This window comes from Carassius gibelio, chromosome B19, assembly GCF_023724105.1.
Source record: "Carassius gibelio isolate Cgi1373 ecotype wild population from Czech Republic chromosome B19, carGib1.2-hapl.c, whole genome shotgun sequence".
In the NCBI taxonomy this organism is placed as follows: domain Eukaryota; kingdom Metazoa; phylum Chordata; class Actinopteri; order Cypriniformes; family Cyprinidae; genus Carassius; species Carassius gibelio.
The window spans coordinates 15,913,641-15,941,126 of NC_068414.1; the positions used below are offsets into that span (position 1 = coordinate 15,913,641).

At 37.1% G+C, this 27,486-nt stretch overlaps 1 protein-coding gene across 2 annotated transcripts; it reads left to right on the forward strand.

Annotated features, from left to right (window-relative positions):
- Positions 1-44: 44 nt before the first annotated feature.
- LOC127979341 (lysophosphatidylcholine acyltransferase 1) lies at positions 45-23,843 on the forward strand. 2 transcript variants are annotated; one of them, XM_052584714.1, is made up of 15 exons: positions 45-195; positions 272-395; positions 9,367-9,506; positions 12,905-13,119; positions 14,105-14,217; positions 14,364-14,424; positions 17,767-17,825; positions 18,089-18,123; positions 18,333-18,387; positions 18,655-18,737; positions 18,931-19,056; positions 22,195-22,348; positions 22,479-22,571; positions 22,775-22,916; positions 23,201-23,843. In XM_052584714.1, exons 2-15 carry the CDS (start codon positions 273-275, stop codon positions 23,395-23,397), a joined length of 1,596 nt encoding a protein of 531 aa, XP_052440674.1. In that variant the 5' UTR covers positions 45-195; position 272; the 3' UTR covers positions 23,398-23,843. The 2 variants fall into 2 exon arrangements, with proteins under 2 accessions (XP_052440674.1, XP_052440675.1); XM_052584715.1 differs by lacking the exon at positions 45-195 and having other exon boundaries at positions 202-395.
- Positions 23,844-27,486: the final 3,643 nt, after the last annotated feature.

The window sequence follows — 27,486 nt, forward strand, 5'->3', positions numbered from 1 at the left end:
ATCAAATTCCATAGCATTACAAAATGCGCAGTTTGGTTATAATACACCTCCGATGTGATGTAAAGAACCTGTGTTGATCACGCATGCGCACAATGAAAACGCGCAAGACGCGGATCACTCGGTAAAGAGGACAGCGTCAAAAGCGCTGACAAACCCGACTGGAAGCGCACGTGAGATCAGGGACTCCGAAAGAGTGTAAGGGGTGCACCACGTGGACGCCTTTGCTGGAGACTTTTGCTTCTTTTTTATACTCTTAAATTTACTCTTTCAGTATGAGGTTCCCTAACAGAAAACTACACACGGCGGTGGATGGAGGAGAAGACGCGGGCGTTTCTGCACACTTCAGAAATCCTTTCGTGCACGAGTTGAGATTTACTCCTCTGCAGAAACTCAAGGTAAAGCAACTTCGCCGCTGTGTTTAGTTTCACACCCCCCTCTTCGCGGAACACATGGAAGAGAGTGAAACATTAGCACAAGTTATTGTTGCTGTTACAGCAGGGTTCAGTAGGGACACGCCGTGCGTCATCTGCCAAAAATATGCAAAAAATCTTACCGTCTGTTCTTGAATCAGCACTTCACATGTTTGAGCAGGTGTAGACGGTTTGATTCTATTAGGTATTAGTGATTGTAGTAGTCGTTGATGATTTTTACCTGCATCACGTCCTTGTATAGCCTGCACCTGCATGTTTATTAGTTTGTTTTGCATTTCTGAAATACAGGCTATATCATTGTTGGAGTCAGAAGCACCTGTTCATGTTTTATGGGGTGTGACGCCAATTCGAAGTGAAATGAAACTCAGCGGAGTAGCCTTTGTTTAAAATACAGATGTGTAGACTCATTTTGTCAATATTTAAAGGACTGTTCAAATGCATTTTAAGTAGTGTTGTTGTTATGGTATGAAGGCTATAGTAAGTTTGGGTCTGATGCAACAAGATTTGACATTAGCAAGGGTTCAGGGAGGCATTTCCTGGGAACAAAAGTGAAATATTAAAGTAAAATAAATATCTTTGTAATCTAAATGTCATGCAGATCAGTGGCAATTATTACAATCTTGAAAGGGCACGGAAAAACAATTTCTTCAGCTAGAAATGACCTGTATTCAATATTTTTATTATTATATGTTGTATGTAGTTATCACAAATTATCTCAAATGAAGTTTTGGAAAATTAATAAAAATGTAGAACCCTGAATTGCAGGATATTGAATTGTTTGTAGGATATTTGATATATCACGGTAATATTCTGGTATAGAGGACCTGCAGAATTTCTCCTAAAGCAACTGTTAGAAACCGTATGGCTCAGCTGAAGGATGATTATGGGATGTGTATCCATCTAGTTCCATGAGTGATTAGTGAAGGGGTTGTCGCTTTAAACTTTTGAGATTATTTAGATCCATTCAAATCAATATCTTTCAAGGTTTATAGGAAACTTGCAATATATATGGGCTGCAACATTAAACCAAAAATTCTCACTCACTATATATATATGTCATCTCCTGTATATGAGAAAGCTGAGTTTTCAAGTCATACTCTCCCTGTTTAACTGTCATCTCAATCTTCTCAGTCTTTCCTGCTGTTTGTGGCAAATGGAAAGCAAAGACATCAGTTACAACAGGCTTGGAATCTACAAGAGCCACTGATCTGATAATAGTTTAAAGGGTTAGTTCACCCAGATAGCAAAATTATGTAATAACTCACCCTCATGTTGTTCCAAACCCATAAGACCTCAGTTCATCTTCTGAACACAGTTTAAGATATTTTAGATTTAGTCCGAGCGCTCTCAGTCCCTCCATTGAAGCTGTGTGTACGGTATACTGTCCATGTCCAGAAAGGTAAGAAAAACAACATCAAAGTAGTCCATGTGACATCAGAGGGTCAGTTACAATTTTTTGATTCATCGAAAATACATTTTGGTCCAAAAATAGCAAAAACAACGACTTTATTCATCATTGTCTTCTCTTCCGAGTCTCAAATATCTTAAACTGTGTTCCGAAGATAAACGGAGGTCTTACGGGTTTGGAACAACATCAGGGTGAGTTATTAATTACATAATTTTACTATCTGGGTGAACTAACCCTTTAATCTCACATTTCAGCAGGTAGAGAAACCCTTTTTCACTTTTCGTGAATCAGATAAGGTCAGATAATTGTTTACTTGGAAATAGGCAAGTGTCTATTCTTTTTTTTTTTTTTGCTCCATTAGCCAACTGCTATTTTCTAACGTAGAGTTCATTCAACATCAGTTTGAAAGGTATTCGATAGGCTGTGATGATTCACCTGATTTCCATATGCATCAGATTCCAAGATAAATGGCCCTTTGTGGTATGACGCAAGATCTTTTTAATATATTCAGGCCTGCGGGTTACATTCTAGACACTGAGGAAGCACAACATTATCTAATTATAGCATTTGAACCTATTTGGAAAACCTAAGGAGTAGGCGATTCATTTTCTTTGCAATCTCTTGTAAATAGTTAGCCTGGTAATACCAAACTCTGCTACTTCACTTTGCTTCGTAGACAGAGTCTGGAATGGCACAATAGAGAAGTGTTTTCTCTCTCGCTAGGGGGCACTTGTCTGAAGTTTAAAATCATTGGTTACCGTAAGCCAATCAGATACGTTTAGTTATGACGTATGTTATGCGCCTGTACAGCCGCATCGAAGCACAGACATCATGCATCGAACTCAAATCTATGATTGAACTTCCACTGTAAACCTGTTGTAAACACATGATGATGCGAGCGAAATACCGGAGTGAACATGGTGGTCAAACGACTTTTGCAGATTATGCGAAGTTAATCTACGCATCTACGTCACGGCTCTCAGCCCGCCCTCTGTTCGTTGATTGGCCCGGCTGTTTCCAGACCAGTGGCAAACAGAAAGCTCTGACGCTGTATCAGACTGAGTACAGAAGTGAAATGAAATTGAGCGGAAGTAGGAAGTCTGACGTAGTCAGGCTAGTAAATAGTAGGGCAATTCTTAAAGAAATTCTTAATTTATTAGCCCTCAGGCCATTCAAGAGTGTGTTTCTTCAGGAGAAATTTAGCATTACATCAGTTGCTCACTAACAGATGCTCTGCAGTGAATGGGTGCCGTTAAAATGAAAGTCCAAACAGTGATGATAAAAACATCACAATAATCCACAAGTAATCCACATGACTCCAGTCCATCAGTTAACATCATCTGAAATGGAAAAGCTGTGCATTTGTAAGAAATAATTAAATCAAGGCATTTTAACTTGAAACTGATACTTCTGGCCAAAATAAGAGTCCTCTTTCCTGAGAAAAAGTCCATCCCCTGTTGTCCTCTCACATCAAAGTCCAGCAACATAATTGTTTAGAACTGTTTTCACTTATAAGGGGTGCTTGATCTGTGCAGATTTCTCTCCTGATTCTGACGGGATTACTTTATCTCTGGAAAAAGCAATATTTTGGACCAAGGACTCGTATCTTAGCTGGTTTGAAGTTAAAAACTTATTGATAGAATTGTTTCTTACCAACACAGCTTTTCTCTTCGTAAGATATTAACAGATGGACTGGAGTGGTGTGGATTACTTGTGGATTATTGTCATGTTTGGACTCTCATTCTGACGGCACCCATTCACTGCAGAGGATCCATTGTTAAACAAGTAATGCCGTGCTAAATTTCTCCAAATATTTTCAGATGGAGAAACAAACTAATTTGCATTTTGAGTACCTTGAGGGTGGGTAAATCTTAAGCAAATTTTCATTTTTGGGTGAACTGTTCTTTAAGACTTAGTCTCTTAGCACTAAAATGTCATCAGCCTTGCTCACAGTCAAGTGGCAAGCTGGCAAGATCAGTGAACACCAATGGAGAGATCATGAGTAGGCTTGGAAATTCCAAACATTTGCATGAAAGCTTCATCACGGAAAACCACTCTTGTTCACTCGGGTTTCTGTTGTTCTTCATGACAAGTACTTCATGTACGTGTCGCAACAAGAGTCTCTTTAGTGCTTTTTACAGTTACGTAACATCTTTGAGAAACTATGGCAAAGCAAGCAGAATTCCTCAAATTCTCTGTACTGTAACTGCTCTCTAGGCCATGAGCAGTAGCATGAGCGCAGTCACATCACGCTGTCTGGAGGCACTGTAAGTCTTGGCGTGTTCCCTGTAGTGATCCAAAGGGAAAGTGGAGTGAGCAAGAGCTGGAGGATCTCCTCAGCCGTGCTCTCAGTGAGAATTGCTCTTAGCTGATGCTCACCAGAAGATTTGAGTCATTTGCCTTATAAACACGCATGATTGAGATGACTGTGGCATGGCAAACAGTGTATCTTATGGGTGGCCAAGATTGATCCAAGAGCTTCCTGCTGTCTTCTGTCTGCACACATTTTTTGGTTGGTTTAATGTGACTGTATACAAAGTAGATTTGGGATCTGGCTTCATTAAATGATCATCTGGTATACACTGAGCTTTATTTTTGAAGGATCCACAATGCTAAATCTTGTCTTCAACATACATTTTCATATTATCTACGGTAGTCTGACATGTTGGTTGACATGAATGTGGATGATCTGGTTAAGTATTCTCTACCTTGCAAAGTCTCACAGCAGTTCATGTGGCTGTGCTTCTAGTAAAATTAATTTGTTCTCAGCATTCATTACACCAGAATGAAGATACAGTTTTAGTTTTATGTCAGATTCTGATCTAGATTTAGACTACAGTGTGTGCATTTCTCTGATAATGGTTCTGTGTCATTTTGTTTTTGATGTAAGATATTTTAAATGAATACTGTATTCCGCAAGGACACATTCAATTGTTTAGTTGGTTGTGGTCACTAAAGTGACAGTAAAGTCATTTAAGGTGTTACTAAATATCTATTTTTAAATTTATGCTATTCATTTAAACTTTTTATTCATTAAAAAACCCTGAAAAAAAATATCTTAGTTTACACAAAAATATGAAGCAGAACAACGGTTTTCAAAATTGATACTAATGAATGTTTCTTAAGCAGCAAATCAGCATATTAGAATAATTTCTGAAGGATCATGTGACACTGAAGACTGGAGCAATGATGCTGAAAATTCAGCTTTGCATCCAATCATTATTTTGAGGTAATTTTAAACCATAATAAAAGTCTTTAGCTTTTGAATATTTTTGAAAATAGTTTTTTCCTCCTCCCATCATTATTATTGTATTTTGAAGCATAGTATAAAAAAGCGTGAATGAGATATTTGATAAAAAACCCTAATCAAAATTAGATAACACTTACAGATACCTCTAAGTTATTAGTGTAAATCTGTTGCTAATGTCCTCAATTATCTAAAAAACGCTATTTAACTGGCAGCATTCCTCCAGTTTTCATTGAGATATGGAAAACCTGCGACAGGAGGTTGTCCAGATGGAGGCCAAAGGGATGACCCTTTCAGCAAATGCAAATTCCAAATCTGTTATTTCTCAAATATTGCAGCTTTGCAATGACACTAATTAATCCAAGTACCCCAAAAGGCTGTTTGTCCACCTTAGACAAATGCACAAGAAGATTAATGCAGAGAATCTCAATGAAGAATGGGTTCAACACTGAGGCTGGAATTGCTTGCCAGTTCAATGCTGAACGTGGTAAGGATCTGTCTCAGCATATTTAAGAGATATCGACTGAAAGTGCACTCTGCATTGACCAGAGTCCTGATCTAAACCCGACTGAAAATCTCTAGAAAATTCTTGGCGACAAAGTTATGGCCAAGTAAGAAACACACTACAGTCACCGAACTGTGAAATAGACTAGAAGAAGACTGGACCAAGATCACACCCACACAATCTGAGAAACTAGTGATGTGCTGAAGTCATTCAAAGCAAGGGCCTTTAAACTTCCTATTAATTTCTGACAGCTGTAACCCTCCAAAATATTTGTTGTAATCTTCTTTCGTGCTATGTAGGTTACTGTTATAATTTTTTCCACAAAACCATAGGATTTTGTTGAAATGCCTTGGCATTTTTTGCAACATGTAATATACCCAGAGCTAATATTCCTTCACATTCTAAACAAAGAAGATTAACAATATTTAAGAAAAAAATCAAGTATTCCTAGATTCTCTAGTTTGGATGTCCACTGTAAATGCAAACTTGGTTATTACTGCAGTAATGAAATTTACATCATGTTCACGGTGCACATACCCTAACATACACACAAAAAAACAAAACAATACAAAAAACACCTAAAGCTTTTAAGGGTAGTCTCAGGGCAGTAAGAAACCTCTCAGAACACCATGGAAAAGCCATATCAACCCTGAGGTCAGACTCTTGCGGGGGGTTCGTTGCAACCCCAAAGCCTCTTTTACAGCGCTTCTAAAAGATTCAGCTGCAGCTTTGGCTACAGAAGCTCCTTCTTAACCCGCACATCCCCCTCATCCTCCTTCAGGCTGAAGCAGATGGAGACTAAGCAGCATGGGGGGGGGTGCTGTTTACGGGACCCCATAGGCTGGGATCAAGGCTGTGCCTCTCGCTCCCGGGACATTATACAGTGTGTTGGGGTGGGGAAGGTCAAGACCAGGTTATTATTCTTGTTTTCAGCAAATGATTTTAGCTCCTTCATCTTAGTTCAAAAAGCATGAGAGGTGTTGTTGTTTTATTTTTTTTAAGTCTCGTTGGGAATAAGTGCTTTTATATGTAGTCTTTCACTCATAATATATTTTACACTAGCGCTACCCCTCCTTCTAGCTCTCTCTCGCCCCCTCCCTTTCCCAAGAGAGCCATCGCCTCAGCCTCTTGATCAGTTGAATCTTTCTGCCAGGGCAGACCGCAGGTGTTGACAGCGGCTGTAGATAAATAAATAAACACTAAACACGCCACACATCTCCACCCACAGTTCATCTCCTCCTAATGGAGCCGTCGGGTGAGCCCATCCACATTTAATCACCTCACTCAGAGAGACGCTCTGATCTCACCACCACAGCCTTAACCAGTGTTACAGCTAACAGCCAGGAAATTTAACAAGACGGGTGTCAATCCAGTCAAACGAGTCATTTGTGAATGAGAAACATGGAGGACTAACCTTATTCTAGGCTCAACAAATGCAGCATTGGATGAGAAACGTGTGTTGTAAAACTTTTCTTGGAAATTGGAAGCACATACTCTCAGGCAGATTAATTATTCATGAACCATTCTGGGCTTTAATGTGAGCTCGATCCATTCTTCTGCTTTGTCGTTCGTTCTTGTGACAAACTGTCCACAAATCTCCATTAGCCTTTTGGTGGGATCAGCAAAGTTTAACCCTTATATTGTTGTTGCTGTAAGCATTAACAAAATTGGTTTTTACATATCCAGACTGCTAATTTAGCCCTCTAATTAATTATGTATTATGTGTTCTCACATCTAGAGGTTGGTTGAAGCCTTGCACCAATTATCTGTATGAAGAATTTGAGATCTTATTTAGAATTTTTATTTTTGAAGTAAAGCGAACAACATAAGAAAAATACTCTTATTCCCAGAATAAAAAATAAATAATACAAAATAAATATATATATAATATATGTGTTTGTGTTATCACTATTACATTAGTAATAACACTTTCAATTACATTTTGAAGCAGGAAGACTAAAATAGTATTTTCTTGTAAAAAGAACTCCAATAATCTTGTTAAATTTGAAAAATCATTATTTAACCATATGTACAAACAATGTAGGTTCATACACCAGCAGTACACTTTTTGCCAGTTGTTTTACCACCCCCCGCCTCCCAAAAATCCTTTTTTATTTTTATTTTTTACAGTATACCTAAGCTTGAGGAAAGTGATCCTCAAACTGCAGTCACATTTCTTGTCAGGATAATAATGAATTTCAAAGAAGGGAAACCTTTTTTTTTTCGTGGTTCAGCAACTGCAAGAGTTATTATTATTATTGGTATAATAATAATAATAATAATAATAATAATAATAATACATAAACAGCATTACAGTCTGTGGATCCCAAATGTTGCATGGAATCAACAGTAAATTAGGGTTAAGTTACAACATCCTGCTTAACAGTGTGACCTGAAGTCTGTAGATGTAAACCATTGATGGAAAAATTATGAATTTATGGCAAAGAGGTAATCCGAGATATGCTGATGCAAACCTGGTGTTTCCCCTTCGAAGATTTATCACATGAGTAACTGGTGAACAATTGAGACATGTCTGGTATACTGGAGTTGCATGTGATTTAAATGAAGAAATTGCGGAAAATCTGAATGAAGTTTAAATTAACCGTTTATTTTGCAGGAGAAAACTGTTACAGTATAATGCTTTCATGTAAATTCCATATCAGATACTATGAGTGGTCGTTCTGCTTTTAGAAAAAGAGAGGCATCTAACATCAGTTGACTCTCTTTTTTTTTCTCTCTCTTCCTCATTTCCTGTTCCCTCTTATGTCCCACTTATGTGATCTTGTTTTTCCTGAATTGCATATAAAAGCATGACATGTGACGTCCTTGTGCTCTGAGTAGAGGACTCTCTTAGTTCAGTCACGAATGGCTCGCTGTATGTATCTAATTCTGACAACGCTGAAGCACAATTGGATTTTATTTTGTAGAAACCAGAGGCATTATTACTAAACTGTAAATTGGCAAAATATTTCTGTGCTATTTATAAAGTGTCTGTATGCACCATTTATTTTTCTGTATTTTTGTTTTGAAAGACAAGGGCATGTTAGGGCCCTATGATGTAAGGTCAGGTTTTTCAGTTTTTTTTTTTTTTAATGGATTAATGAAATTTAAAACAATTTTTTAAAAGCTAAAGCTAACAATCCAATCAATAGAATTAATAAAACTTCATTATAATAATTGATTCAAATTGTAACAATAATTAGGCCCTAGGAAATGTGTGTTTTTTGGTCTAAATTCGGTTTGAACTTTGTTGTATGTTGTATGATAGAATACAAATTCATCAACACTGTTCATACATGCATTTTATAAATGAAGTCCTTCATTCTTTATAGTCAGCTTTGAAGTAAACTTTAAAGATATTTCAATCTCTTAGTCATAAAACTGAAATCTTGATACTCTTCTTCTCAAGAGTTCAAACACTAAGCAAACAGACTTTGTTAAATCTTGATGGTTCTGCTTAGAAGAGCCGAATGTGAATTTGGATCTTTTGGCCTGTCTAGAAGTTAACTAGGATTGAGTAATGTAAATGTTAATGTTCCTCAGGTCTGTCTCTTTCAGTCTTTGAGTATTGCGCAGCATAGCAAAATATAATGTGGTCCCACTGTATATTTTTGTTTCCCTCGCATCACTATCCGTAAATGACCCTCATACCTCACATGCTTTTGTGTTCTCCTGCCCCACGGCACTGCTATTCTGGCAAACTCTGTATTAACATGAACATATTTGGGATTTTAACCTCTGGTTACCTCTAACACACACTTTCTGTCTCTCATAGATAGCAGTGATGACTGTGACCCTGTTCCCTGTCCGTCTGCTCTTTGCTGCATTCATGATGTTGCTGGCCTGGCCCTTTGCATTCGTGGCCACTGTTGGCCGTTCTGAGGACACAGTTGAACCTCTGTCCTGGTGGAGGTGGTGAGTGACGCATCAGAAATGAGAGTTTGGGAATATTAAGCTGCATCTTTGCATGATGAGATAACACCACTAACACAGACCAACAGAGCCAGTCAGACTACAGTTTGCAACAATGAAGTAACTAAGTCATTCAAGTTCAAGAGTTAAGGCAACAGTAAGCTATAGTGAACATGGCAAATAAGTATAGATAAGTAGTCAATGTGAGTGCAGCACTTGTGTAATCAGCTTCCTGATACAGTTTGAAACTGCAATCGAGGTGCATCAACAACTGCTTGCAAGTAAGTCGAACATGAAAATGTTTCAGCCAAAAATTAAAATTGTCATTAGTTACTCTCCCTCAGTTACTCATCTGTAAGACCTTTGTTCAGCATTCTCATCCTGCATAAACCGCAATTGAACCACCACGTTCAGGCTCATTCTCTATGTGAATTATTATTTTTCACAAGAAAACAAAAATAACTACATTTTTATTCAACAATGCATCATGCCACTCTTGTGAATGGTGGAGGATGGTGACACAGAAGAATTATAAATTTTTACAATGTCCTTATGTTTCTGGGCCTTGAATGTGGTAGTTCTGTTGCTCTCTATGGAGGGTCAGAAAGCTCTCGGATTTCACCAAAAATATCTTTGTTTGTTATCTGAAGATTAACAAATGTCTCATGGGTTTGGAATGACATGAGGGTGAGTAATTATTAATGACATAATTTTCATTTTTGGGTGAACTATCCCTTAAAGATCTCAACTCTCAGAAATAAAGGTACAAAAGCTGTCCCTGGGGCGGTACCTTTTCAAAAGGTACAATTTTGTACCTGTCGGGTTCTAATTTGTACACTTTAATGCCGCGTTTCCACCAAAATTACCCGGAACATTTGTACCAGGAACTTTTTTTCCCAGGAACTTTTTTTCCCCCCAGACCTGTTGCTTTCTGCGTTTCCACCGTGGTGTAAAGTACTGGGTAGATTAGGCAAATAGACTGGTGACGTAGGTCTGCGCGCGTTTCTCAATACAAAGTACCGCTGATTTAAAAAAAAACAAACAAAAAACAAAAAAAAAGTATGCTGATTTTGGACGTGCATCCTCGGTAGTTGGTTCAGACTTCGTGCATTCGTCTCGGGAGTGTGATGTCCGCGACGACGCAAGTCCGGTAAATCTATAAACAGCAGCGTACTTGATAACTTCAGTCAGCTCGTCATGGCTACTGCAATTTTCCCTACTGTATATTTACAATAAAACGAAATATGATATCAAATACCACTGCCTCCTTTCATTTTCATTTAAGCATAATAACAGCTGCAGAAATGTACTTCGTTCAGGGAAATGTGTATATGCAGCCATTACAATGAAACGAAATATTATATAAATTTGCCTTTTTTATTTTCATTTTAACATATAGATAAATTGAATACAGACCAAAGAAAACCTGTTAGATTTACCCCGCAGCTGAATTATATTTTATGTTTAACCACTAAAGACACATCAGAGCCAGCGGCACATATCAGAAGATCTATCCGAGATGAGGCTGCTTCTCGGCGGATACATTAGCACTGAGCTCCCGCTGATCGAGTGGAGCTCACCGTCTTCGAGATTGGCGAAACACATTTTTAAATAGGCACTGTCTTTATAAATAAACCACAGATTTGAGTTTCAAACAACTACATTCTCGCCTGAAATACCTTTAAAATTACATTTCATGACACAATAACAGTAATATTTTGAAAATGTTGATCCGAATAAATGGTGGTTGAACTCAACCAATGCTGCGTGAACTCAACCAATCAGCATGTTTAGCGCCAAAGTCCCGCCCCCGAAAGTTCCGGAACTTTAAAAAAGTACCACCTCGCCAGCAGGGACTTTCTGGGGGGCATTTTTTTACCCGGAACTTTTATTTATTTTTATTTATTTAGTTCCTGGTTCCTGCGGTGGAAACACACCAAGTACCGGACCAAGTCCCTAGTTCCTGGGTAAAGTTCCTGCGGTGGAAACGCGGCTTAAGATACAGATATGTACCTTTCGAAAAAAGGAACTACTTCAGTGACAGCTTTTGCACCTTCATTTCTGAGTGTGGTCAAAACTAATATATATCATTCATTGTTGGTGTGCACATTTTAATATTGGAGCTGGGTATTGACAAATTTCACAAAACCGTTTGCTTTTTAGATTTTTGATTCAGTTAGATTCCAATTACATATCGATTCGATATCAATTTATTTGAATACATAATACAGGGGAAGCATGTCATTTGGTATATTACTACATCATTACAGTTTAAAATGAAAAGTCCAAATTTATTTTAAATCTCACAATCACATTTCTGTCAACTTTTAATGATATAATTAAGTTTATACTTCAATTCATGAATACATTATAAACATTTACTTGGTGGTTATCATTAAAAACTTTTCTAAATCTGTTTTCATGACCGCATTCATTCAAATGTGCGTCTTTTTAAAGTACATTTTTCTGGCTAACTGTCAAAGTTATGAACATTTCCTGAGGTTCATGTCTGTGAAGTCGTTTACAAAGCTGTCTCATTGTGGTTGAAACGGAGCAATTACATGAGACTTACATTTCAGTAAGGTGTACTTTCAGCATGCATTCTCAGTGTCGAAAACATCTGTGATAGAATAGTCATTTGAAAAGCTGAACCTTTACTCCGATAGGACACATACTGTACATCTGCAAGATGTCTGGTAAAGATTGCTTCATCTAAATATTATCAGATATAGGAGAGCTCTTATTATCGCTATTTTACCCTGCTAAAAATAAGAGCACTGTATTGTGTGTCTGTCGTATGTGTGGCACACCTACCACACACACACACACACACACACACACACACACACGTCTCCATTCCACTCTCACCTGATCGCTTCCAGCAGGGCTTTTCATATTCTCTCACGGTGTTTTTCTGTATCCCATTGTGCTCGAGTTTGTTCATGTGAGGGTGGAGAGGAGAGGTTTTTGTCTTTATCCACAGTGTAAGTTTGAACAGATACGCTCGGTTACCAACACTGGAGGGGCACAGGTCACCAAACTACTTTTCTTTTGCTACTGTGCATGTTTGAGAGGGTGTTTCAGTGAGTGAGCATGAGCCAGCAGTCAACCTTTTTTTCTAGTGCAGTTAATATTTAGCATGAAGTCCATGTAGAAAGCTAAGGTTTAACTAGTTCAGTGCTTAATTTGAAGCTTTCTCCAAAGACATTCTCAATGACATTTGAACAATAACCTAGTCTCTGAATACAAATGCAATAGATACATAGTACAATTGACTTCATAGTGATATATTATTTATACATCATGCTAGTGTAGTTTAATGTTGACTTGAAATGCTGTCTGATGTGGACCAACATTTTCTTTCTAAGTCTGTCTCTGTTTCTCTGTTTCTGTCTCTCCAGGCTGGTAGATCTGGTGCTAAAGGCCATCATGAGAGCCATGTGGTTTTCTGGAGGGTTTCACTGGGTGCGTGTGAAGGGCCGGCCGGCGCTGCCCAGTGAAGCACCCATCCTCACAATGGCCCCTCACTCATCTTACTTTGACGCCATCCCTGTCACCATGACCATGGCCTCTATAGTGATGAAGGCTGAGAGTAAAGACATTCCAGTCTGGGGCAGTGAGTTTTTATAAATCTAAAACATTTATATACTGCTTTTAGTTCAACTTTGAGCTACTTAACTGAGCTGTGGTAACAGATTTATTTATTTATTTTTTTTTACATTTTTTTACTTTTACTTTTTTTTTTTTAAGTGGTCTCTTATGCACATCAAGGATGCACTTATGTGAACAGAAATACAGTATAAACAGTAATATTGTGGAATTTTTTTTTTTTTTGGAATATATTTTAAAATGTTATTCCTGTGATCAAAGCTGAATTTTCAGCATCATTACTCTAGTCTTTTCTGTCATGTGATCCTTCAGGAATCATTCTAACATGCTGATTTGCTGCTTAAGAAACATTTCTTATCATTATCAGTGTTGAAAACGGTTGTGCTTTTTAATATTTTTGTGGAAACCATAATACAATTATTTTTTCAGGATTATTTGATGAACAAAAAGTTCAAAAGAACAGAATTTATTGCAAATCTTGTCTAACATTGTCCTAAATAATTGTCCTTACTTTCACTTTTGCTCAGTTTAAGGCATCTTTAATAAATACAAGCAATAATCTCTTTTTAAAAAATCGAACTTATCTCAAACATTTAAAAAAAAAAATTTCAGGAGTAAATAATCTAATTTGTCTTTTGAACGTACCGTATGTTCATTGCTGTGTGGTCATAAAAAATGCATCATACTCATCCACTGGCCCATGCTGAATAAAGTTGATGATCTGTTATATTTCTCCCAGTTGCACGAGAGGAGCTTAACTGGCATCAAGAGGAGGTTTATTTGTCATTTGAATAAAAAAACTTGGATTTGTTTGTGCAGATGACATGTTAATTATAATAATTGTTTATTATAGAACATCTCAATTTATACTCCCAGCATTTTGCAGGATTTGAGACTCCACTAAAGCTATTAATGTCTCATTTCAAAAGGAGTTTTTCCATCCCTCTCAATTCTCTCTCTTGTCTCACCCTTCACTCTTTCTCTGTTTGTAGCTCTTGTCAAATTCATCCGGCCCGTGTTTGTGTCCCGCTCGGATCAGGACTCTCGGAGGAAGACCGTCGAGGAAATCAAACGCAGAGCTTGTTCTGATGGCGAATGGCCTCAGGTACCACACACACACACACACACACAGGCTTCTTATATTTCACATCTAATGTAATAACATTCATAGGTTTCCAAATGCATTTTTAAGCTACTTTGTGTCATGAGTGCAGTGCTGAGGTATTTCCTCTGACTGTGGCCTGTTTTCAGATCATGATATTCCCGGAGGGCACATGCACCAATAGATCCAGTCTCATCGCATTTAAACCTGGTATGTGCCCACCTCTGATATCTGCTGACTAAACACACTTCCCATGCTCAGAACCTGTTTATGGGCGTTTGTATTTTTTGAGTTTGTCTTGGGAAACTTTGAGGAAAGTTTTGTATGTTGTATGTGTGTGCTTTGGTGTTTGCTCTCTCTTTGTACCCTCTCTAATCTGCGGCCCATCGTGCTTCACAGCGCTGAGAGTTCTGGTGATTGGCTTCCTCTTCCTGTGTACTCTGTGGATTGTGATGGTCTTTTCTCCTTAAATCCCCCTCTCCTCTGTCAGTCCCTGAATCGGCTCTGTTCCTCTAATCCTCACCCCTCCTCTCTCCATCGTCTGCGTGCTTTTTTATTTTTCTGGCTATCTCACTTTTCTCTCTGCAACCTTTAATACTGGAGCTCTCACTGTCCCAAACAACATTAGATGTGGTGGTGTGCAGCCAGATAGCTCTTCCAAAACAAAAACCAAGCCAGATGATGAGTTTGGGTGTGTACAGAAAGTTCTGCTGCTTTTTGAGCATGTTCTCTAATGTTTATAGGCAAGACCTAAAATGAAAACTCCTAATCACAGCAAATGCAGGTTAAAATTAGAATTGGTGAGAATATGAAACTGCTGGCCAGTAACTGCTTTTTTTTAATGAACAATGCCTGAGAATGCAATATGGTTAAATGACAGACTTGTATCAATCTGTATATAGACTGGTTTATAAATCTGTTGTGAGCAAAAGAGAAGCATTTAAAAATAATACTCCCTACGGTTTTCCACCAAAATAAAAGCTTTATTGTTTAACCTTTTGAAAGCAAAAAATAAAAAAATTTGTACTGTTATATTTTAATAATAATATATTACATATTTTACAGGTCAATAGTATTGTATGAATATTTTGTTTGATTTATTTTTTTCAATATTTTATAGATGATGATGATGATGATGATGATGATTTAATAAATATTTTATAGTCCAATAGTGTTATGAAATATTTCATGGTTAAATTGTATTATATGGATATTTCCTTATTGATCATTATAATTACATTTAAACCATAATAATAACAATAATAATTACAATTAGATAGTTTCCCTAATTTGTTCTGCCTGCATTTAAAAAAAAAATAATAATATTTATTTATTAAATAATGCACAAATAGTTTCATGGCTTGTAAAAACTCAAGTCAGCGGCCTTTGGAAAATGTAAAAAAAATAATATATATATATATATATATATATATATATATATATATATATATATATATATATATATATATATATGTATATGTATATGTGTGTGTGTATATTACACCCATAATAAAGCCTTAAATGGTTATTACTGTAGAAGTAATAATAATAATATCACAGTCTAATAGGTTATGCACACTAGTTATTAGTTAAGAGAATAAGTAGAGAACCAGACAATAAAAAGCAGTGTCTGCACTTACTCTGGTTCTAAATTGTGACCCTGGACAACAAATCCAGTCTTCAGTGTAACTTTTTCAAAATTGAGATTAATACATCATTTGAAAGCTGAATTCCATTGATGTATGATGTATGGTTTGTTAGGACAAGACAATATTTTGCAGAGATACAACTATTTGAAAATCTGGAATCTGAGCGTGCAAAAAAAAAACAAAAAAAACTAAATACTGAGAAAATTGTCTTTAAAGTTGTCCAAATGAAGTCCTTAGCAATGCATATCACTAAACAAAAATTAAGTTTATATATATTTACAGTAGGAAATTTACTAAATATCTTCATAGAACATGACCTTTACTTGATGTCCTAATGATTTTTGGCATAAAAGAAAAATCTATAATTATGACCCATACAATGTATTTTTGGGTATTGCTACAAATATACCCCAGTGACTGAAAAACTGGTTTTGTTGGGTCACAAATGGACAAAAGCACTGCACTTGTAAAATAATTGTATGAATTCAAATTACATTTAATAATAATAATCAAATTGCATAATAATAATAAGAAACAACTTTTTATTTTGCTCTTTATAAAATAACCAATTTTATTTTTGTCATACACTTGAGTGTATTAAAAGACAGAAGACCTGTGTGTGCATTTAGCACTAATTTACAGTAGTTCTGCTCTGCTTAAAAAGTACAGGCGCACCTCGTCTCATGTGGACACAAGTCTCGTACAGTAGCAGCTCCGAACCTCAATGGTGAAACATGCAAATGGATGATTTGTGTATTTGCATTAGATGACTTTCTCTGTTTAAAACTTGGGTTGAGTTTGTCAAAAGTGAGTGAGTTCTATTAGCAGCATGTACAGTAATAAGGAGCTGTTTGTAAGCTGAAGGGCATCTCTCGTCTCTCTACACCTTCCCAGAAGTGATGAGATCTGACTGGCACAGAGTGAAAATGAAGCTCAAAATATAGAGAGAGAGAGAGAGAGACTGCAGATGTTTTCTGAACTGTTACGAGCTCTGATAAGGGATCGTTTCATATATATTGATAAATGATTGCAAATATTATGTCTTAAAGATATTCTACTGCTGTTCAGAATATTTCCACCAAGGCTGGAGTTATTTTTACTGTACAACATACAGTGAAACCAATAATATTGTATTGTAATTATTATATATTGAATTTATTTAAATTTAAAATGACTGTTTTCAATTGGAATATACTTAAAAAAATTATTTATGTGATGGTTAAGCAGAATTTCAGCATTATTACTTGGATCAGTCAGAAATCAGTCAAATATGAAACTTTTCGTATCAATGTTGAAAACAGTTTTTTATTTTGTGGAAAGTTCAAAATAAATAATAAAATTCAGCCTATTTGAAATAGAGGTATTTTGTAACAATATAATTACAATCAATTAATGTGTCTTTTCTGAATAAAAATACAGTGTATATGCACTGCATGTACAGTTTTTTTTTTTTTTTCAGAAGTTGTTCCAGATATGTAAAAAGTCTTAAAAAAAAATTATATTTAACAAAATAAGCAATCCACCACCTCAAAAGAAAGTGTCAAGTGTAAAAAAAGTTCTTGAAAGGAATCTTCAGCTCAACATAAAGTTGTGTATTGACAGAAACTTTGTTCTAGTCCTCTAACAGATGTAATATTATTAATTTTTATTATTCTGCGTTGTCTTGTGAAGCTTGAGTGTTATGCTAGTTTTTGGTTTGCCGTTAAATCTGAATATGAAAAACAATGAAGCTGCATGAGGTCAGTGGATTTGGATACTTCAGCTCACACCCACATTCAAACAGAGGGCTCATGTTTCAGCACAGGCTATAGATTTTAATGCCACACCTGGCCCTCCGAGTCAAAAGAGGTCAAAGCACAAGTTCTCACTGGTTTACTGTCCCTTTGTCCCTCCTTTCCTGCAGGTGCGTTTATCCCTGGAGTTCCCGTGCAGCCTGTGCTGTTGCGCTATCCTAATGAGATGGTAAGAATAAGCTCTACGCCCAAACAGGGAGTGTCTTACACTCATCCTTACAGTCTGCAGCTGTGTGTTATGTGTGTGTTATCTCGTACAGCACTTAGAGCCAGGGTTGTGCTCTAGGAGAAGCAAGTTCAAGTGGTTAGGTGTGTGTGTGTGTGCAGGATAGTAAGTTGTTTAGGAGGATACTGCCTGTATAGCACTTGTGTTTTTTGTTTGAGATGCCAAGCCTATCCATTGCCATGTTTCTCTTCTCACTTCCCTGACAGGATACAATCTCATGGACGTGGCAAGGGCCTGGAGCGTGAGTCCCTTGAGTTCACTTAAAGGGATAGTAGCCCAAAAATAAAAAATTCATTTAGTCCCCCACATGCACCTATATGCATTTCTTTCTGTTTTCATTTACTTGCATTATTTTTTTTATTTTGGTCCATACAATGAAGGGGGTGTAGATTAAGGACAAGTTATATGCAAGATATGTGCCTGTATCTATTTGTAAATGATCTTTTTCAGGTTTAAGATTCTGTGGCTCACTTTATGTCAGCTACATAACTCTGTAGAAATTGAGGTGAGAACTCACATTGTGGTATAAATTTCATGTTATTTTAGTATTATTCATACATTATTACAAATAATATACTTTTATATTATTTTGAAGCTTATTTATTTATTTTCAGTTTTAGTCATTTAGTTTTACTCTCAAATTTAGTCATTTTAATTATTTTTATACACTTCACTTTTCCGTCTAATTTTGACCATTTAATTAGTTTTTTTGCCTGATATTTTTAGTTTAAGTTAACAATAACAGATTTGATGATGATACATTTCTGTCCAGTATCTCCCTACGTACACCCCGTCAGAGGAGGAGAAGAAGGATCCAGCCCTGTTCGCCAACAATGTGAGACGTATCATGGCCAAGTGAGTGGATTTTAAAGAACAAAGTGTTTTTGTTGTGACTGATTTTATTAACACTTTATTTCATACTGATACAAATAAATTTGACGTCTGTTTGTTTGGCTTTACATTTCTTCCTCTTAAAAGGCCCAAGTGTCCTGTTATCAGTATTGTGTGTGTGTGTGTGTGTGTGTGTGTGTGTGTGTTTTCTCCATAGGGCGCTTGGGTTGCGCATTGTCGATTACTCATTTGAGGACTGCCAGCTTGCTATGGCCAAAGGGCCTCTGCGATTGCCCAAACACACCTGTTTGCTGGAGTTTGCCAGACTGGTACGATGTTTAGGGTGAGTAGAGCAGTAGTTTTAAGCGGGTCGTCACATCCACGATAACGTACACTACTGTTAACATAGAAAGCAAAGTAGAAAATGCAATACAAACAGCCCAGTACCTTGTAAACACTACTTAACAATAACACAACATATGTTTTTTTTTTTTTTTTATCTGTTATCATGAGGATGTCCTGAGTTGGTGAGTGACTAAGGAATGTCCATTGATCAGGCAAGGCTTCATTTCGAGAACAACAGGAAGACCGTCAGTGGAAAGTTTTCCTGTGGTTTCTGGAAGTTGCTTCAAGTCGGTCTAGTGTCAGATGAGAGCTTGTTGGCCCGAGGGAGTACTTGCTCTTTGTCTGTGCAGTGTGCTGTAGATGATCCCTGTAGCTTGGACTTAGGGTAGTCTGTGGGTGTCTTGCAGACAAGCAGGCTGGGATGGTCTTTTGAAATGGCAGACTTGATCTCAGTTCTCAAAGAATCAGAAAGAGAATCGGAGAAAGAATCAGTTCTCATGTTTTATTGGACAGCTGAGATAAGTAGGTTGTAAGAGTGAAGGACACTTTAGGATGTCTCAGGGTCATGAGGTGTTGGTTTGGTCACTGGGTGAATCAGTCCCCCAGCCTATCAATCAGTCAATCCATCAGCACTGCTCACCACTACATATTATAGTATTGATCTTTGAAACTTCAGTAGAACCACACCATGAAGAATCATAACGTTCAGCAGTACGAGCATCCCAGTGCTGACTGATGCCCTCTGTCTGCCAGCGTCTGTTTGCTTTGGATTAGAAGTTGAGGATTGATTTTACACTGGTGCTGAAGCATTGAACTGGTTTATACTGATGAAGTTCATCTGGTAGTGAACACGGTGCCCTCTAGTGAATATAATGAAGAAATACAATCAACAAAGGTTTGAAAGATGGCTTGCTGTAAAGTTGAAATCCGAGTATATTACATTCAGTAAGCAATGCATCAAATGTGTGAAAAGTGTAAAAAGAATGGCTTTGTCATGTACAGTAAATAGAACCATTACATTTTATTTAAGGAGTGCTATATAATGCATGTAATGCTATGATTTGAAGCCTAACTTTTACATTTTTATTTTATTTTAATTATTATTATTTTTATCTAAAGCAAGTAAAATCAGCAAATAAAACCCAAGACATACTTTTTAAAAAAAAAAAAGTTTCGATTCACTTTAAAAATGTGTTTTAAAGAACCTAAAACTTAAAATTTTCAAAAAGGTGAAAGGGAGCTTAATGGATCCTGATACTTTTTATGGGTAACGTGGAAATAATCAAGATTCTTTTAGTTTGAGACCATTCACTTAAGTGAAGTTTTTAATTGTGTATATATATATATAAAAATGTAAATAAGGCACAAGGGATTGATTAATATTCCTACAAAATCTTTAGAGGCTGTGTAAATGTATCATTTGACCATGGAACATTGCCAGTTTAAAGTATTCGAGTTATACCCTTATATTAATAGTTATTGACTGCTGCAGAACTCTTGTCAAGGAGTCGGAGTCATCATATTCACTTTGATGGTTTATTGCACAAGATGTGACCTAACACACATGTTAGTGCATTTGAGGTAACTAACTTTATCACACACTTTCTCTTGCACATAAACGCTGCACCTGAGTGAGAGCGCGCGGCGTAACTGCCGTGCTGAAGCAACAGTGAATAACCGGTCACGCTACAGCCGTACATACTATGAAAACTACACTACGTTATTTACGCAAGTCATTACTGAAACATAACGCAGATCGCAACTCTTAAACTTAAAAGGAAAGAATTCACAACATCAATATCCCGGAGTAATTAATTTACTCAAACCGTACACTGGCTGTTTATCCTCAACAGTTTTTTTTTAAGTGTGTTCGGATAGTTATTTGGTACAGTTTTGTCAAATAAATTTCAATTCAATTCACCTTGGATGCATTAAATTACAGTGCTGCGTACACTACTAAAGTTTAGAGCCTGTAATGTTTTATAAATGTTTTTGAAAGAAGTATCTCATGCTTTGATAAATTAATCGATTGAAATTGTTTTTACAATTTAAAATCTTTTTTTTTTCTTTCTTTTTATTCCTGTGATTTGTACAGCTGAGTTTTCAGCATCATTACTCCAGTCTTCAGTGTCACATGATCCGTCAGAAATCATTCTGTTATGATGATATAATGCTCTTGAAACATTTCTTATCAATTTTGGAAAAAAAGGATTCTTTGGAATTTAACATTCTTTGATGAATAGAAAGTTGAAAAACAGCATTTATTTGAAATGGAACCCTTTTGTAACATTATGAATGTCTTTACTGTCACTTTTGATCGTTGTTGCTAAATAAAAGTATTAATTAACAATGGTTAAAAATATATTCTGTACCCCAATCATTTAAGAATCCTTGCATGTCGCAGTGCCATCAGGTTCAGAGGTTTAGCTGGTGTTTTATCATGAGCTCTGCAGTGTTTCCCGTGTTAGTCTGTAGGATGCTTCTTCAAACTGTTCCCACAGCAGCTCAACATCTCAAACGTCGATTCATCCATCTATAACTCTCTTTTGTAGTCTTGTACCATACAGTCTTTGTTATTTGTGCCCATCTTGCTCCTTTTTTTTTTTTTTTTGACAGTGTCAGATGTGACTTTTTTTATTTATTTATTTTTACTCTCAAAAAGCACATCATCTCAGAGTCGTCTCTGCGCTGTTGGTGATGAAACCGCTGTTTAGTGTGTACTGTTCAATGCAGCTGCCAGCTGAGCTCCAGTCAGGGGTCTGTTTCTCAAACTACAGACCCTGATGTTCTCGTCCTCTTGTTATTCTGGGCCGTCCACTTCTCTCCATGTGCTGGTTAGATCCAGTTTGCTTTCTTCTTTCAAGACCGTAAATCACTACACAACCTTCATCTCTCAAAATAACAATTCAATGAGTTTGTAGACTTCTTTTTTTTTTTTTTGCTTTTTTGAAACCACTACCAAGAAACGCAAGTGTTCTCAATGCAGCACTGTTCATTGGGCAACACAAGCATTTTCAAAGTTTTCTCTGAATGCCAAATTCTTCATTTTTATTATTTTCTCCATGCACTTGCACATTTGGCAAAAAAATTGATAAAAATAAAATACTGGTGGATTTGATTTTGTCTTGTCTGACAGGCTGAAGACGGGGGTAACCGATGAAGTCCTGCACGAGGAAGCCTCTCGGGCTCGTAAACTGTGTGGAAGCAAACTGGACGTGGAGGGATTTTCTCAGTACCTCAACCAGCCCATGACAGAAGCAGTACAGGATGTCTTCTCACTTTTTGAGGAGGTTAAACATTTATCAAAACGGCTTTATTGCATCATACTGAACAGAAAACTAATTAACTTTCAAACACATCAGTTATGTGTGTCCATGATGTCTGTCTGATTGTGATAACATTGGAATGAATTGTTTCCAGCACGGGAAGATGGATGTGAGAGAATATGTCATCGCCCTGACTGTGGTCTGTAGACCTTTCAGATATCTGGAGAACATTAAACTGGCCTTCAGGGTGAGTTGGGTTTCTGCAAGCTCTCTGTTTCAAATAGACATGCTAGAGTTTGTATGAGGCCGAATCTCACACATTCAAGGAAAGTTTTTTCTTCTTCTGTTTAATAGATTATAGTTCTTAATGTTTATTTTAATATAATAAACTTTTTAGGTCTTGATGGTAAGGAAAGATGGATGCTCTATGAAATGTTGTCTTCTGTCCAGATGTTTGAAGCACAAGAGGATGGAGCAGTTGTAGAAGATGAGTTGGCCGTCATTCTGAAAACCGCTTTGGGGATCGGCGATTTTGTTATTTGCGACCTTTTCAGGGCCATAGATTGTCAAGACGAAGGAAAGATCACATTTGGTAGGACCATTTACATCAGTTTACATGTTAAATGTGATTTAGCTGTGAGGTGTGCTGCCGTTTACTGTTGAGATTGCCTTCACTTCATCATTGTTTGTGGTCACACGAACCAGAATGAGGAAGTGAAGGATACCAGAGATACCAGATACCAGAAATACCAAAGATACCAGAGCATTAATATTTCAGAGAATTAATTACTATGAGTTTGCATCTGGTTGCAGTAATTCATTCTCTGGTATCTTTGGTGTTTGTAACTTTGTAAACCTGCTGTGTGTTTGTGGCAGATGATTTTTGCCGGTTCCTGGAGAACTGTCCTGATTTGGTGGAGCAGTACCACTGTCTCAGTGAGCCGATCCCTCAGCCCTCCAGAGGATCCTCATCACCCTCAGAGTCTCAGCCTTCAACTAACGGCTTCTGTGCTGACTTCAGCCCTCCAGATCCCAGCCCTCGCAGCGCTGCACACAGCAAGAAACAGAACTAAAAGCAGCTTTTACAATCACAGCCTGTCACCCTCGGTGTGTGAGGGTGTTCGTGTGTGCATGTGTGAACTTCTGTGTGCACGAGAGGTGATGACAGACCATATCTTTAAGTTGAATTGGGATTGGCATCTGTGTACATTTAACCCAGGGATTCTTCCAGAGTTCTGTTTAGAATCCTTCAGTTATTTATTTGTTTATGCCCCTGAAGAAACTGTCTTATGAATGGAAACAAAAGTGACTACATTTTTTATATATTTTTTTCTTTTTTTTATGGTTTTCTATATAAAGTGCTGTTTGTTTTATAACATGAGCATGTGGTTTTAATATATGCAAAAAAACAAGTCATTGCTGATGTGCTTCAGGGTGAGATGTATTATTAGCAATGATGCGGTATTGCAACATGTACCACATGCATAACAAATACGTATAAAGAAGATTTGAGTGAAAATGTAAGTCTCTGAATGGGTTTTTAATGAATGGAATTCTTTTATCAGTAAATCCTGACTGACAAACCAATTCACACAATTTATTTGAGATGGATTTAAGAACGTGATAATAACACTGGTGGCCTGTCCTGTTTAAAATCACTAGTGTTATCGGCATTATTCAGTATATCCAATTTTTTATATACTCTATTTCATCCATAATGAACTCAACTCCTCCTTCCCTTGAAAACAAGTAGTGTTTAATGCAAAACTAAAAAATTTCCAATGCTTCAGAGATTTTTATTATATAATAAAGCATTTATTATAATACTAAAATAAAATTAAGACTTTTGATTCTTTTCTACAATTAGAAAATTGTTTCACCTTTGTATAGGGGAAATGATTATTGTTTGGTTAGTAATATATTAAAAGGTTAATATGCAATAGGCGACCTAAGTACTAACAGTTAGCCTTTAAAAACTCACAAATAATGTCATTTCTACAATAAACTCTCCTGTAAATCTCAGTGTATTACTCCTGCACAAGAAGGCGCAGTGCAGCCACAGGAGTCGAGAGTGAACCTGAATCATCATGGGACATTACGATCGTATTTTAGAGAAGGTTTCAGCTTCTGATCTTGTAGGATATTAAAGTATATGGCTTTTGGAAGACCCTCCTTAAAAAATAAAATAGACTTTGTTGTATTGGACATGGTACCATGGGACTACCATAAAATTGTTTTATCTAAATATAAAATCTACATCTCATAATGGCTGTCTTGGATGGGTAAGTAAATTTTAAATATTTAACCTGACCTGAATGTGTTACTCTGTCCTCCAGTATCCTCATTATTCTCTAACATGACTCTTGTTTTGATTTCCAAATGTCAGTCTTTCATATTCCCTCAGACAGCTTCCCATTCTCTCTCTGTTTTATCCCCCTCTTGCTCTATTTTTTCTTCCTTCACCCACCTTTCCCTTCTCTCCTCTCTGATGTGTCACCGATGTAAACACATGATGTCATTTGTTAGAGAAACTTGCATAAAAGAGTTTCTCTGCACCACAGGGTGGCGCTATAACATTTACAAAGCGCCCCAAATCATCTGGCTCTTCTGCGAGGGGAAAAAAGCATTACATCACCCCTGCCGTAAAAATAGACTAAGAATTGCTTCTTGGGCTCTTGAAAGTGGAGCATTTTGCCACCTGTGTCCAAGCTGTTAATAGATAATGACATCATCTGAAACGGCTCGCGGAAAGCAGGATTTGACATCCTGATGGACTGAACGGATGAAGTTGCTATGCAACCTGGTGATCTGAATTAGACAAAGTGCCCTTGAAATTCTCCTCCAGTGTAATCATTTGTCCTTCGCCTTGTTTTTACGTGAATGGAGGGAGCGGAGTCACGTTTGTATGTTCTGAATCGCGCAGAATGCATGTCTACTTTAATCAGCTCCTTAATTGCATAGTCAGTGTAGAGCTAATGCAATCTGGATTGAGATGCATTTGAGAATTCATGACTGTTTAAAGCATTTTCTTATGATTCGCACGTGATGTTGATGCATTTTAAAATGTGTATTTGTATATCCATTTCCTTTCAAACTCCACAAACATGCCCTGTGGAGAAAAGTCACCCAGTGATGGACCTGAAGATTAGAAACCAATAGCCTACATCAGGACATCTGAATACGTCTACATGTGCGTAGTAATCAGTCACTTCCCCCAAGACATGTCCATCCTTATGGCGTGCATTAATATGATAATGACACAGAGGGTGATATTAGCAAAGCATGCATTCATCTCGTCTGTCCGTCTGTCCTTCTCCGTGTATAATCACTCTCTGCCTGTGTTTGATGAGCAGGGGGAATTTCATTAAACCAGCGATATGGACTTGTCTCGTTCGCCGAGCCTCAGGCTTCCTCCGAGGATCTGCCAACATATATGTGTGTGCCTCTATTCATATATGCAAACATTTCTGTCAAATCTCTCAGCACCTGACAGCAGTGTGAACCCAATAAACCAGAGGCAGATAAGAGCTGGCGTCAGTAGGCAGAACTAATATTATTTGTGCAGTGGAAAGCGTTTATCTGTCACGGACTGAGAATTGATGGTTTTGTGTCACTTTTGTTTAATAATGATGTGGTAATCTCAATATGCCCACTGGCTCGGGCTCTATTAAAGTTCAAAAGATTATCCAAATTAAAATCTCATTTGAAATATTGCTTTTTCCCAATATTTTGACTGGAGGTGGATTCTATTGGATGCGATATTTCTCACTTAGCAATCCAATTAACGTTTTATGTTTGACAAACTGCAACGATGGCAAATAGGAACGGGACTGCGAGAGTGTGAAATCTTATAATGGGGCTTTCAAAGATACTGAACTTGCTGCAATAAAACTTTTTTAATTTCACGACAGACGAGATTTAAATATGGGCCGCGATGACTCGACTGCGGCTGTCAGAAAACAAAAGCCGAAAACAGTTTCCGTATCTTTGCGTTGACACTGGATGTCAGGGCTCTTATTGTGAAGACAGATTTTCATTCATCGTTGCATAACACTGAATTAGCTCTTGTGATTGCTTGCCAGAACGTGTCTAGTTAGTGTGTGTCTGTATGTCACATCACGGGTGATCACAGCACACTGTGGCCTGCAGCATTGACTCAAATCATGGACTTGATCACCTGTCAGTTGCTCTCTTATCAGCCTGCATAATTTTATACATGTAAACCATATGTAATATATTTTGAATTAAACCAAGAGAGCCTCTTTTGCGTATCACAACTAGCTCATGACACACTTACCGCTTTAACTATGATTTTTCCCCCCACACAATAAGGTTGTCAGAAATGGAACAAATGGAAATATGGAAGTGTTGTAGTGACCAAAAAAACTAGCTTACTAGTTACCTTCATTTACTTTCAACATGAGGTATATATATATATTAGAGGTCCACCGGTGTATCGGTGAACAATCGGTATCGGGCGATAGAAGCAATTTTTCGCGCCATCGGCCATTTACACAACTTATTTGATTACACACGTTAAATGCTGACATGCCAAGCAGTGGCGTAACGAGCCAACACCGGGCCCTTAAGCAGCATTATCAAGGTGGGCCCCCCTACTACAACACATGATGACGCTACACGCACCAAAAAAAAAAAAAAAAAACCAGCTGGTGTCGGCGCACCATAATAACACATTGTTACCGTTACTGTCACTGCTATATATACATAGGGCATAGGTCCAAATACATAAAAAAGATGCTCATTTAAATTGAATTATAGCTGCATTTTCCGGGCTTTCCTCTGTGCAAAGTTGTCGATCATATCCTTAAGGTCCAGATTGCGCGCACGGGCATTCTCAGTTGACAGTATGGCCTTCTCAAAAAAATTGCATGTTGTGATAAAAGCTCATTATTTTCCATAATGCAATGATAAAAATTAAACTTTCATATATTTTAGATTAATTGCACACCAACTGAAATATTTAAGGTCTTTTATTGTTTTAATACTGATGATTTTGGCATACAGCTCATGAAAACCCAAAATTCCTATCTCAAAAAATTAGCATATCATGAAAAGGTTCTCTAAACGAGCTATTAACCTAATCATCTGAATCAACTAATTAATTCTAAACACCTTTTTTTGCATGTCATTCGGAAATCAAG

Excerpts from the sequence above, each read along its gene's own strand:
- LOC127979341 (XM_052584714.1), top strand. The coding sequence starts at position 273 with ATGAGGTTCCCTAACAGAAAACTACACACGGCGGTGGATGGAGGAGAA. Across the intron at positions 14,218-14,363 it reads CTGATGGCGAATGGCCTCAG|ATCATGATATTCCCGGAGGG; the intron begins GTACCACACACA and ends GCCTGTTTTCAG. Across the intron at positions 19,057-22,194 it reads AGACTGGTACGATGTTTAGG|GCTGAAGACGGGGGTAACCG; the intron begins GTGAGTAGAGCA and ends CTTGTCTGACAG.